Source organism: Salarias fasciatus, chromosome 2, assembly GCF_902148845.1.
Source record: "Salarias fasciatus chromosome 2, fSalaFa1.1, whole genome shotgun sequence".
In the NCBI taxonomy this organism is placed as follows: Eukaryota; Metazoa; Chordata; class Actinopteri; order Blenniiformes; family Blenniidae; genus Salarias; species Salarias fasciatus.
The window spans coordinates 27753081-27766395 of record NC_043746.1 but is presented as its reverse complement, the minus strand read 5'-3'; the positions used below and the strand labels follow the sequence as shown (position 1 = coordinate 27766395).

Below are 13315 nucleotides of genomic sequence, written 5' to 3'. Positions count from 1 at the left end.
ATGAACATTTCTATGGCTCACATCGGGACTTTGGTTGCTCTGACTGCATGAGTTTTTTCTTTCTTTGTTTTTTGGAAGAGATGCAAGATAATTTGGAAGAAAAACTGTTGGATTGAGCAGAACTGACCAAAATGATGCCATATTACACAACTTGTAGTTTAAAGAAAAACTGTCCCGGTGTGCTCAAAAAGCTCCTGAATTACCACTGTGATTCAGAAAATGGCATTTTATTAAAAATTCTTCTGTATGTGACACTCCAGGAACAAATGTCAATGTGACTCTTCCAGTGATAGAGATTTTCTTTTTACCAGAGTAGCTGTGCTTCCACTTGGATGAAGATAACAACAGCTCTTCTTTTCTCTGACCAAACAGTCACTAGGGAAGAATCATATAGCACATAAAACATCAGTTTATTCACACTGTTATGCATATGACGCATTATTTAGCTTTCAACTAAGTATTTTTATATTAAATGGACCCTTTCCAATGGAAATGAAGTGGCGATACTCTGAAGAGAAAAGCTAAAATCATCCAAGTGCATAAACTCTAAATCTCCTTTGTAAATCGTTTGTGATTAGATTTTATATCCTGCCTTCAGGCCTGCAGATTTCTCTCTTTGCATGGGACTAAAGCAGCTCTTTCACCTCTCTTGATTGCTTTTTTTTTTTTTTTTGGTTTGTACTCACTACTTGTTCATCAGATGCACCGACATTCATTCACTCAGGACTGCACAGAAAACTGAAACCCTCTGCTGTCCATCAGAAAGCATCAAAGACATTCTCACCGTCACACCTACAAGGTGTTTTGCATCACAGATCTTACAAACATGGAATAATATTTGGGGAAGAAAGCCGAAATACCAGAAAAAAGGCGTCTCACGGGTGCTGAAATAATGCAGATTGACTCAGATTGGACTGGGCTCTGCAGACTGTGGATTTGTTATACAACGCCTCATTCTGGATTTAATTAGAAATGCCTCTCTGGGCATCCCACTGTGTAATATTCTCATTTCAGCTGATAATAGAAGATACCGTGTTAACACAGTATCTTAAGGCTTTCATGTGTAAATGTACTTATTTGATGAAATATGCAGTGTTAGAGTAGAGTCCACTGAAGCTGAAATTCCTCTTCCAATACATCTGATTGGTTTGCGTGAGACTCGATGTTTGGGCTGCAGCTGGCCTGCAGTGGTTTTTCCTTACTTGAAGTGTGAAGGCTTCCCGCTGACAGCTCCCTCCCCGGCTTTCGCCTCCGTTACGTAACGGCTCTGTCAGAGGAGAGAGACCCACCCAAGCCTTTCCCTTCAAGCTTCACAGAGCACAGACTGAAGTCAGGAACATTCTTTTAAGAACAGGTTGACAAGTCTGACATCTTCCTCTGAAAGATAACAGGGATAAGATGTGTGACAGAATGAGAGCTTCGGCAGAGAACAGGAAGATATGGTCTAAAACCCAGGTGACAGAGAGACATGATGGTCTTTATTAAATGACAGAAAATACAGCATAAAGCTGTATTTAAGGTAGTAAAACAACACTTTACACACACTTCACACCTTTCAGAATTATGAAGCTAAAGCAGAGTTCACAAAGCCTCATAAATTAAAGTAGTAATCTGAAAAATATTTTTAGGTAATAATGTGTGATGACTGATGAGTCGATGTGATCTTGTGACAGCAGTCCAGAGACCAAGAAGAGACTTTTCCTGGATGTTTTTTGTTTTAACTGCAGTTCTGAATCGTTTAATTATTTCATGAGTTTTATTACATAAAAGCTTTAAACTTTGTAATTTGGATATTTTGAATTCTAGACATTTCTTAAACAAGCAGCCTTTTTTAATTTATTTTGAAGAAGTCAGTAAAAACTGCTTATGGTGTGATTTACCCCCTAGTTTACACACCAAGCTCTGTTTTCATGTAAATTGACCCTCAGAATGCAATTTGAAGGCATTGTTGTGTAAACGTGGCTGTGTACAGAAGATGTGACGTTCGTTTTTGTTCAACCTGTCGACCCAACCCTCGACATATCTGTGTTTTGAAGAAAAGAAACATTAGGTGTGAGTTATATTTGGATTTGACATTTTCAAGCCTAATCTGCACATCTATGAAGAATGCCAAACACAGAGCAGCGGGGAGAAACTGAACAATAGAAGAAGCTTCCTTTTCTAATTTCCCCGCTGGACCTCACATTCGGTGAGTCGGTTCAAAACAAGGGATGATTCTGGTGAGCTCCGTCAGGTTGATGGTTGTCTCACCTCGTCTCACCCCCAGCGTGGAGCGAGGCGGGCTGCTCGGTGACCCGGAGGGGGGCGTCCAACCACAGGAGGTTATGTAACGGCGGTAATCCTCCAGGGTCTCTGCTGGAGCATTAATTAGAGCGGAGGCAGGAAGTTATTCCTGAAAGACAGCTTAATCCCTCTCAGTTCATGGGCAGTGTGAAGCTTTTTGTAGATACTGGTTGTTCTTGGAAGGCACGCCAGCCCCGAACAGGAAGAGGAACCAGCAGCCTTTGTAGATCCTCAGATTAGATGTTTGTGTCAGCTTCAGCAGCACGAGGGAGGCGGCTTCTTCATTTCATCTTCAAGCCACAGTCGGCTTGATTGTAACCATTTAACCATTTCACTCCTAACCATGCCTGGAAAATGTAGAAAACCACCAGAATCAGTGCGACCGTTCGCTCAATGTCACACATTCACAACCATCAAAAACGCGGTAATACTGAACAACTGCCGCATATCAAAGGTCGAACTCTTCATGGAAGAAGCAGTAGAGACTAATAAATCACAGTAGATCCAGTCTTGCAGTGCAGGGTTGATCATCTGTTTCTTCTTTGTGGTGTTCTGCATGTAGATTTGTAACTGAAGCTTTAAAAGAGGAACAGGTCCCACAGGATGTTCGCCAAACATTTGGATTTTATTGGTGTTCAGTTGGCTTGTTAAACGTGACAACCAGGGAGTATTCAGGAATTAGCCGCAGCGTCTTCCAGTCACCAGTCTTTAGGCAAATTCAAGGTTGCTTGCATCGGCGGCAAAACGGTCTTACGTGCAAACCGTCGGCGTGAGAGCGCGCCTGACTGGCTGAATGTTTGAACCAACCAGCACTGCTGAACGTGCTGCGAGCTGAATCCATTTACCATCTCCAGTCAGATCAGCCGTCTCATAATCCACAAGTTGCACCACTTAGACGTCTTGAAGCAACGCTGCTGTAACTGAAACCTTAGTAACAGAGGATAAAGTCACTCTGAAGAGTCAAGCTTGCCTCTGATGTTCTGACGCTGTGTTTTTTAAGACGAGTTAATGATCTGGTGACGTCGGTGGTTTATTTGCATAAAGCACACAAGTGGTTGGTACAGTGGCAACAAATGGCAGCAGCTCCAAGTACACAAAAATCAAGATGTGTGACGGCGACGCAGCAGCGACCTGATAATGATGCCACGTCATGCGGAGCAGGAGAATAGAGGCTTTAATGACGCAGTGAGGAGCCTGGTAATGGTTCCCATCACACTCGATGCTGTCACAGAGGAATGATAGCAGTCAGTGTGGTCGTTGACACACACACACACACACACACACGCGCAAACACTCGTATCTTTGTACTCCTGTTCTCATGGTGATCTTACATAAGCCGTTTGGCAGCACGGAATCCGGATCTTTGTATTTCTACTGTTGAAGACGGAATTATTTGAGAGGAGTAGCGGAACTGATTCGTCCAACTGATATTTATCCACTCCTAAGATAAATTTTTATCTGATCAAGATTTTATTTAAAATCTTTATGCACTCTATCAGGACCTGAACAGGTCACCAGTCTGTCACTGGAAAGACACTCAAATTTACACCTATGAACATGTTTGTCTTCAGACAAACCTGGACTCGGAGTGCTCTCCACTGCTCCACTGTTTGGCCCGTGAGGTGTGGGCACCTGGCGATGGATCCGTTTCTCGCTCCTCTTTGAAGGCTCTGTTCTTGTGGGTGGCATCCTGGAGTTGATCCCCCTTCAGCTTCTGAATACGGTTATTACCAACGTTTACTGGCACTGGGATGAATCCAGACAAGAGACCGCAGCCTGTAATTTAGTGGTTCTCGGTGTCTTAGCGGCTCAGGACTCTTTACACCACAAAAGATTAATTGCAGAGCAGCGAGTTTCTGCCCGTTACCGCTCAGCGGGCTGCAGATAACGGCCTGTTTCAGGAGAATCTTCTGAAGCATCACATTTTTAAAGTCCACTGACCGCTGCAGGATTAAAGAGTGCGATGATTGTAAGGAGGTCAAATGCAGTAAAGACCAACTTCCATTCATTCATAAGTTCAGGTGACTGGCATAGGTTTTGAGCTACGGTGAGCTTTCCACTTCACTGAGCTTCAGCTGGTTTAAAGACAAACCTCCGATGAGGCTGCGCTTTCTATTTGGAGCTGGCAGCATGTAAGCAGCTGGTTTCTGAGCTGAATGGCTGCGCTGCGAGGTTATCTCAGTGATTATGTAAATACGAAGTCCTGTTTGTTTGTTGACTCAGACGAGCAGAGTTAAGACAAGTGTTCTCCTTTTAAAGACTTTGTTCCAAGTGGATGATTCAGGAGCTTCAGCAAATAAACTCAAATTCACTCCTCCTCAAACATGCAAGGATAAAATCGTGTCCACAACGAATGAGGTTGGAAATGTACTGAAATACAGAAAACCCGTTAAATATATGGGATTTTTGTTTTCCCCTCAGAATCAGACTGATTTTAAATTGTTAGTTAAGACTGACGGTGTTTACAGGACCTGTTTTGAACTGGATTTGGTGGGTTTTTCAGACAGACCTGGTCAGTAACCCCTCCGGTCTGCACCCTCAGGTCATCTGGACTTGGAGGGGCTCTTCCTGGTGAACGGCAACGCGGAGCGCGTGGATTGGCTGCGTCAGCGCTATGACAGCGGCGAGGAGGTGGAGCTGGAGAAGGAGGCCGACCTGGCGTCGGCGGTCAGCTTGCTGCGGCTCTTCCTGCAGGAGCTTCCCGAGCCCGTCATCCCCACGGCAATTCAAGGACACATCCTGCAGCTTCATCAAGGTGTGTGACGGCGCCCGCTTCTCCCTCTGGTCTCGCCTACCTGAAGACCAGAAGCATGAGAATGAGTCTGAATGGGAGTTTTCTGAGGAGAGGGCTCCCTGCATTACCTGAAACATGCAGAATGTTCCTCATCGTCACAGCCTTGGTTGAAAGAAAAGGCTGCTTTTTAACATAAAACATACAACAAAATAAATATGGTTGTGAGTCAGAATCCAAATTTTCCATTTAGTGAAAAACATTACATAAAAAATTACATTAAAATGTGTCGGTAAATGTTCCTCTCAGCTGCTTTTCTTCTTCCACTCTTCCTCTGATTTGTCCTCATAGGGGTTAAAATAAAAGACAAGATGGTTTTAAGACAGATATCCCAACAGCTCACTACCTCTTTTAATGACTTCCACTAATCTCCCATGTCCACATTTGCCCTGTTTCCATTTTTGCCTCACCTCTTCGCCCCGTCGTCTCTCCCCTCTGTTTCCCTCTCTGATAATCTCTTCTAATCCCCCTGTCGTGATGATGGTTGCTCTGGTTGCTTTCATACAGATTACAGAATAAAGCTGTTGGGGGGGGGGGGTTAATGTGTGCTCACTGTGTACGCTCATGTCATTCCTTCCTTATCTTTTCTCATTTTATGTGACCCCTCAGTCCCAATAGGTATTATCTGTTTTGAACATTTTCCTCCCTCATGAATTCTCCTGTCTGACCACATTTCACTCCTCCCACAAGAATGTGTGTAGTTTTATCTCCGTGCATATTTTCCTGATAAGAAATGTTGAGTGAAAAAGGCGATAAGCTCTAATTCCCTCCACAGTATCTCAATAGTATCTCAGCTTTGAGTCAATACTGAATGAGGCATTTATTAGAATTTCTAATGGAGATTTTCTAGTAAAGGCAATTAAACCTCCAAAGCATTGATTCATGTAACAATACTAACCTCCTCTCTGCTCCTGAATGTTTCCAGATTACAGCAATGAAGAGGATGTGTGCAGAAATCTGAAGTACCTGCTGCAGCAGCTTCCCGCACTGAACTACGGCCTGCTGCGTTTCCTCTGCCGCTTCCTGTCCAGCGTGGCGTCCCTTCAGCAGGAGAGCTGGAACATCGGGGCGCTGGCCGCCGTCTTCGGACCCGACATCTTCCAGTGAGCCTTCAGCTTCTACCATCCACCATCCGTCCGTCCACTCACACACTGAAATCCTCACCACTGACTGCTCTGTCCTCGCCTCGCCTGCCGGCAGTCTGTCCACAGAGGGAGAGGACCTCCGGGACCAGGAGTCGGTCAGCAGGGTCCTGGCAGAGCTGCTGGACAACCAGGACGGCCTGTTCGACTCGGAGGACGACGACGTCTCCACCACCAACGACTACAGCTCCATCAACGAACAGGTAGAGCTCGCCGCCTGACTTCGCACGTCTCAATGTCTTCGCTTTGATCATCAAATATTTGAGGAAAAGAGTTCGTTCAAAGCTTCATTTGTGACAGGAGATGGATTACACCAGTACTGAAGTCAGCTGTTTTTCCCTTTAATGTTTACACAATCGTGGTGAACACATGATCACCTGTGATTTATAATCTGACAGGCTTGATAAACACATTGCAAGACAACAATCCACACATTGTTGTCATGTTGTCTGCCAGAAGAATTCTCTGTCAACATTCTCCACATAACGAAGACGGACGATTACAAAAGCCATCAAAATCCTCTTTGTCTTTCCCACGGTTCCCTTTGTTGGCCTGTTTAGTGGCGCTCGGTAGGCAGAATGTGGCATTTAACTCTGCCAAGGGGTGATGGGTCGAATGCTTTCGTGGCACACACACACACACACACACACACACACACACACACACACACACACACACACACACACGACCGCAAACAAATGCCTCTTTGAAATCTGACAGATCACGATCTTTAAATGCCTCCAAAATCTTTTTAGGAAACAAAACACCAGGCCGTGTGGACTATGTGGTGCAAATTGCTTAGAATGCTAAGAATGACTCTTTATAAAATGTTTTTCATTCACAGTGTTAACACTCAAATTTTGTTCTTTTTGGAGAATTTATTTCAGCCTAATATAATAAATTGAGATGAACTTTATTGCAGCCCATGAATTATTGGCACCACAACCAGGGTTAAGTAGTTCTAATCATCCACTGAAGCAGTCCTGCTTCTCCAGGACCTCCTGCTCCGAATAATTAACATTGAAAACTGTTTTAAGGCCATTTTAATCTGGAAAGACATAAAATACTCCCAGAAAAATGTCAAGAATCAAAATGGGAATAATATCAAATACAGTGCAAAAAGCTGCAACAAACAGTTTTTAAACTCCAGCCAGGGTAGAGAGAGCTCAGAGGCACGAGTTAACCGGGAGAGAAGATGCAAACTCCTCACACACCAGCCTGGAACCAAACTGGAATCATCTTGCTGTGAGGTGACAGTCCATGCCGCTATTTGTCTTGGATATCCAGCCGTGGATTTTTTTTTTTTGCATGATTTTGAGGATCTTGAAGTTCTTCTGGTGTTGGATGCTTCTCTTCTCAAACATCCTGCTGTAACGTTTTTATTCCAATAAGTGTGATGGAGCTGACAGACAGGAGAAACAAACAGGACGTTTGACTCATTGGATGAGTGGTTTGTTGTCCACCTGTGTCCACACAAAATAGTCTGACAGGCTTCAGACGATTCTTTTTTTTTTTTTTTTCAGTTCTCACACCAAGAAGACGCCGGTTAACGTTTAACTTGACAGTGGCCTGTTTATTTTGCGTTTATCGGGGAATAAAACTGAGATTATCATCCTGCACCTGATGGCCGCCTCACACGCTACGCCACATTCCACGGTGCGTTGTACAACACAGCAGGAGGCTGTAAAGATAACAGAACGGACAGCGTGGCCGAAAGAGAAGAGAGGCTGCTCCATCGATCTGCCCACTGTAGGTCACTCCGTCAGTTTTCTGGAGAGCCTTCAGCTGCACAAAACATTTGCAGCGTTGTAAGATTTAGTCCTTGAAGGTGTTATCTGACACATCCTGCTTTTATTCAAGAGAATCAGTCTACTGAAATCTACAAACTTTTACAATATAAAGAAAAAATGTATTACAAAAACACAAACGTATAGAAAAAAGGTTCAAATAACAAAGGAGAGATTAAACCGGTGTTTGACGTGCAGGATAAACCACGAGGACGAGGCAGAGAGACACCGAGACAAATCGGCGATGACATATCTTCTGCGCACCGATGCGTGTGTGTTATGTAAGAGAGGGCAAAAAAAAAAAAAGTGGGTGGTTTCAGAAGGAGGGGAGAGAGGAAGCAGCCACAGGAAGATCGGGGCGAAAAGCAAGAGAGCAGATGAAGAGATGGTGTTCGAGGTGGAAGCGAGAAGAAGCAGGTGGTGATGTAACCGCCAAACCCACATCTCCAGCCCCTGCACCACGCTGGGGATGTCTGCGAACACACACACACACACACACACACACACACACACACACACAGAAGCCTCAATGAGGTTACTAACGGCTCAAATAAACATTTTCAGAAAAAGCGAGGGAAGCTGTTAAAAAAAAAAAAAAAGAAACATTTGCATAACTGAGAAGAAGATCATGTTTGTTGTGTCAGGCTCGGTAGAGCCGGTGTGGGTCTGACGATGAGAGGTGTGCAGCTTGATTCGAGCTTGTCAGTTGGCCCAAATGGGTGTGAGTGTCTTCATTGTTCAGGTGAGAGTCAGACTGCGTTCAGGCTTGTCGATATGATGAAACCTCGGCTGTGTTTGTTTTGATCCGTCACTTAGAAAAGGATTTCTGTGCCGATTATAGACGCAGAACACAAATCCAGTCATTTATTACATAAGAGTTCTGTTGCCTAACCTGCGTGTTGAATACCAATGAAATGATTTCACCTTTTTAAAGTGAAGTTCCAATCGTCTGTAAAGGAAACTCATCCAAGCCGTGACATTTGAACCCACAGCGCATGATTAGAAATACTGAGGCATTGTGTAATTATTCAGCTAAATGATTAACTGTGGCTTTCCTTGCTAATCATCACCAGAAATATTAGTAGGTTAATGTTTACTTGGAGGATTAGGTTGCTTAGCTGTTATGCAGCTGCTTTCCTTTAGTTGGAGCTACAGAGCTTCTGCAGGTCTGAGCAGTTCACCGAGACAACAGCGTTTAAAGATCTGCTTCTGCTTCATGTTGAGGAAGTGAAGACATCAGAGTGGCTCAGTCTGAATACACAGCTCTACATTGTGACTGTTTTTGCTGCTCGTCCTCTTTTAAAACTAATTGGCTCGTATTAATGAAAATTTGAACTCTTGTTTTCAGTTGTCCCCTGACAAGTATCACGTTAATCATGGCTGTATAATATAAATGTAATACAACAGTATTTTCACCAGAATTTGTCCTGAAATGCATCTTTTAGAAATAAACACATCTGATGGATGCATCTCAGATTGCCTGTGATCACAGCAAAAAAGGAGGAAAATTATGAAGCTTTTTTGAGGCTTCTGTGATCATGGACCTACAGATCCAACGATTTTGTATCATAAAAATGAAATACAGTTGGGTCTTGTATTTTAGCAACTGTTGATGGATTTGGGTGTGTGAATGTGAATGTGAGTGTGAATGGGTGAATGTGATGTTGCAGTGTAAAGCGCTTTGGGCTCTGTCAGTACATTGTAAAAACCGCTATATAAGTGTAGTCCATTTACCATTTGGGGGTCGGTAGTGGGCGGGCACATGGCCCCAACTCCTCGCGCTACTTCTCCTCCTAATCCTCCTTCCACCTCGTCCTCCTCCATCTCCTGGTCTGACTCCATGTTGGGGAGTCCATAAACCTCACAGCAGCTCACTGCGCTGCATGAGACGTGCAAATAGCCGACATCAGACCACAGATTCAGCATTGGATGAAAGAGCTCCTCAGCATCGATAGTACGAAAGCTGTTGAAGCCCCCATCCACAGAGACGAAACTTTGATGCTGAAGTTGCTGCGCTTGGTTATCATGGAGAGCAAGGCGCTCCAGGTGTTGGTCCATGGATCATGGATCTCAGCACTGCACAGACCGTCGTCGCCATCAAAGCCATCAGCCCTCTGAAAGATGAAGGAATAATGTATTTGAAAAAGTTTTAATTATCTAAATAAATGGATATTTTTTTTAAATAATTGTTTTTCTTCATCTGTGGTCAGGATAAATCATATTACTGACTCAGATTCAAACTCCAGCTCATCCAGAGTTTCACGCTTTCTATGAGTGACTTACAAGTTTCCTGAGTACTTACCTGAATGTCAGCCCGGTTTGGTAAACTTGCATCATGTCATTGTTGAGCTCCAGTGTCATGGTAATCATTGATAGTATTCTAAACAAGCCAAAATAAAACAAAAAAATGAAGAAGTTAGTTATTTTGCCACTAGAGGTCGCTATAAATCTCATCTCCTGTCAGGTACAAATAGACACGGTCAAACTTTCAATTCAGTTCTGCTCTTTGGAGTCACTCTTCTGCTCATGGAGGACAGTGCAACTTGCGTTACTCTTCCTTTCATGCATTGGCGCTATGAGGGTCCACTGGTGGTTCGTGACAGGATTAAATCTCCGCACACGGTTGAAAATGTTGCGTTGTCCGCTGTAGCCTCCATTAGCCAGCAGAATTTCATTTGGTAGGCGCAGTAGGCACATTATAACAAAGCTGATGCAGGGGGGGAGCATTACGTGGGTGAAAGTACATGAGGCAGAAAGCAGCATAGTGCTAACAAACCCAGTGCAGCGCTACATATTGTCTCAGACCTCTCTGAAATGAAGTAACGATTCAGTAGCACCACCAGAGCTGGAGCAGTGCGCACATTGTCCCCACTTAATAAGCTTGTATTGCCGCGTTGCCCTGAGCCACTGCCGGAGAAAGTGGAGTTCCTCGGCATGATTTAATTTGACCTCTGAATCCGTGACCCTGTGCTTTTTTTTTTTTCCTTGTTACGTAAATGTTGGTGCCTGTGTCCTTTCTGAATGCTTAAACCATATCCTTTGTGAAAGGCGTCAGTTAAGCGGCCTGTGACTAAAACAATAATCAGAAGTAATTTAATCAACCCTCGACTCAATGTTTTGTTGTCAGGTGGCACCGGATCTGGCACTGGCCAGATACTGCCATAGTTGTCTTCCATAGTTGATAGATGTCTGCTATCCAATAGGATGGAATCCATATTTAAATGCAGATATATTAAAACATCAAGTGTGGCATTTGTCACCCCAAACTGCATGACAGTAGCCTCTTTTAAAGATGGAATACTTTGCCAGGAATGAGGAATAACTTGTAGTTTTGGAGCATTAATCAGCAGTAAGCCGTCGGTATAGATTGCAGCATATACCCTTACATCTCTTACGACACAAGTGATAAGCTGTTGAGTAATAACCTATTTTACTTGGAACATGGAGTTATTTAGGGAGGAGGTGGTGGCCTAGTTGGACAGCACAGGAGGTGTAAAATATCTTCAGCATGGATTCATGCAGTGGGAACACACAAACACTTCAACAGATTTTCTCATTAACTGGTCGCACGCCACCCCACCACTGATTTATTTCCCAAACTGCCTCTGCGAGCAGACTGAGGGAGAGAAACAAATGTTTTTAAATCAGCTCCCACCACGTTCGGAGGTGGCGATGCTTTCCACCGCACAGCTCACTGGCTGCAGGGACGTTAGGCCAGAGGTCGTTTTTCAGAGGAGGTGGAAGTGGAATTCTCATCACTCAAACTGAGCCACTCTGCACAGGCATGCACTGCTTCTTCCATCCTGAACTGGGTAGCATGCTCTTTCTGTGTATGTGCGGCCTTCCTTTTGCACTCAGTGTCTGGGAGGTGGTGTTTGTGTGACAGTGCACATGGAGGCAGCAGCTCTTTGCTCCCTCAGGTTGCAGAAAGCCCGCAGACGAGCCCGGAGTTGCCCTCAGACTGCGGCCCGCGCCGTCACTCAGTCATTCAGCGCCGTGTTCTTGGCCCACGGACAGTCCAGCAGCTCAGCTCATGTCAACAGGACTGAGTGTTTTCTCGGTTTTTGTTCCCGAAAGTTGGGAGCAGACTGCTAAACCAGGGCCAGAGTCGAGGCCTTTTGTTCCAGTGTTTTCTCAAATGGAACTCTCACCCACTCTCACCCGCTTCACACAGAGATTCGTTTGTCTCGTTCATGCACAGCAACTCCGATACGTGATCTCGGTCCACAATGCAAACAGCAGATTCTTTCTTTAAACTCTGCTTTGAGAGCTAACGTGATTAACATTTTCCACAGTCCAAAATAAGGGGATAATATCTCCCGGCCTGTGAATGACCATGCAAGGTCGTCCTCACGGGGGATTTAACTGCTCTTATCCTCTAATGTTGTTACGTCACCTCAAAGGCTTCCTGATGCCTTACTCAGCACAACCACGGTCATATTCATAGCTCTGTTTATGCCACATGAATGAACACAATCGAGCTTTAGCGTTGATTATGTCAGCTGCTGCACGTTGATGTCTCTAAGTCACTCACCACGCTGCCTCTGAATGCTGAACAATCCAAGGTCATCATCGTACTGCTCTCTGTTACAGCTCGATGACTTTGAATGAGTTTACGCCACTATGGAGTAGACACAGTCGATCAGCCTTTCAGATCTAGTCAGGTTCGAGAGTGTAAAACCGTCGTGTGTGTCGACAGCAGGATTCTGTTTGCTGAAGGACTGATTTTGGATTTATTGTGTTTGATGGAGAGACTCCTGCCCCAGCTGTTTGCGGGGAACATTTTAATGCCTTTTCATTTATTTCAGCATTGTAGCAGTGGCATTGTTGTTATATGAAACTGGTTTATCTGCAGTTGCACGCCATTATAACTCACTTATGATCTTTTTTTATTTTTTTTTTAATAATTCATCTCCCATTTCTCACACCTGCGGTCCTGTATCACATCCAACATGTTCCCTCTGTTTGTGAGCCACCTGTAAGACTGTGATGCAAAGCTCAGCATAGCAGGAGCTGGATGTTAGACCCTGTAAGGAAGAGGACACTTTCACACCTATTCCCAGCAACAACAAGCTTTTATTCAGACCAATACGGTAGAAATCCAACCAAGAGAAAACCTGTGTGTATATACACACACACACACACACACACACACACACACACACACACACACACACACTTGTGAGTCATCCTTTCAGCTCTGCACATGTGACTTTGCAAAAAAAAAAATCCTGGACAGCCAATCAGGGCCTTCTAAAGGGAGGAGTTTCCATGGCGACGGCAGGGTGACAGCAGCAGATGGTTTCTGCTGA

At 44.3% G+C, this 13315-nt stretch overlaps 1 protein-coding gene across 4 annotated transcripts in view; it reads left to right on the top strand.

Moving 5' to 3' along the window:
* The window catches only part of fam13b (family with sequence similarity 13 member B), a 51304-nt gene that overhangs the window by 14524 nt on the left and 23465 nt on the right, over positions 1–13315 (top strand). For all 4 annotated transcript variants that reach the window (XM_030105211.1, XM_030105203.1, XM_030105197.1 and 1 more), the window contains exons 4-6: positions 4826–5038; positions 6000–6177; positions 6275–6419. In XM_030105211.1, the coding sequence (XP_029961071.1) occupies positions 4826–5038; positions 6000–6177; positions 6275–6419 (536 nt within the window). The remainder of the gene's footprint in view (positions 1–4825; positions 5039–5999; positions 6178–6274; positions 6420–13315) is intronic.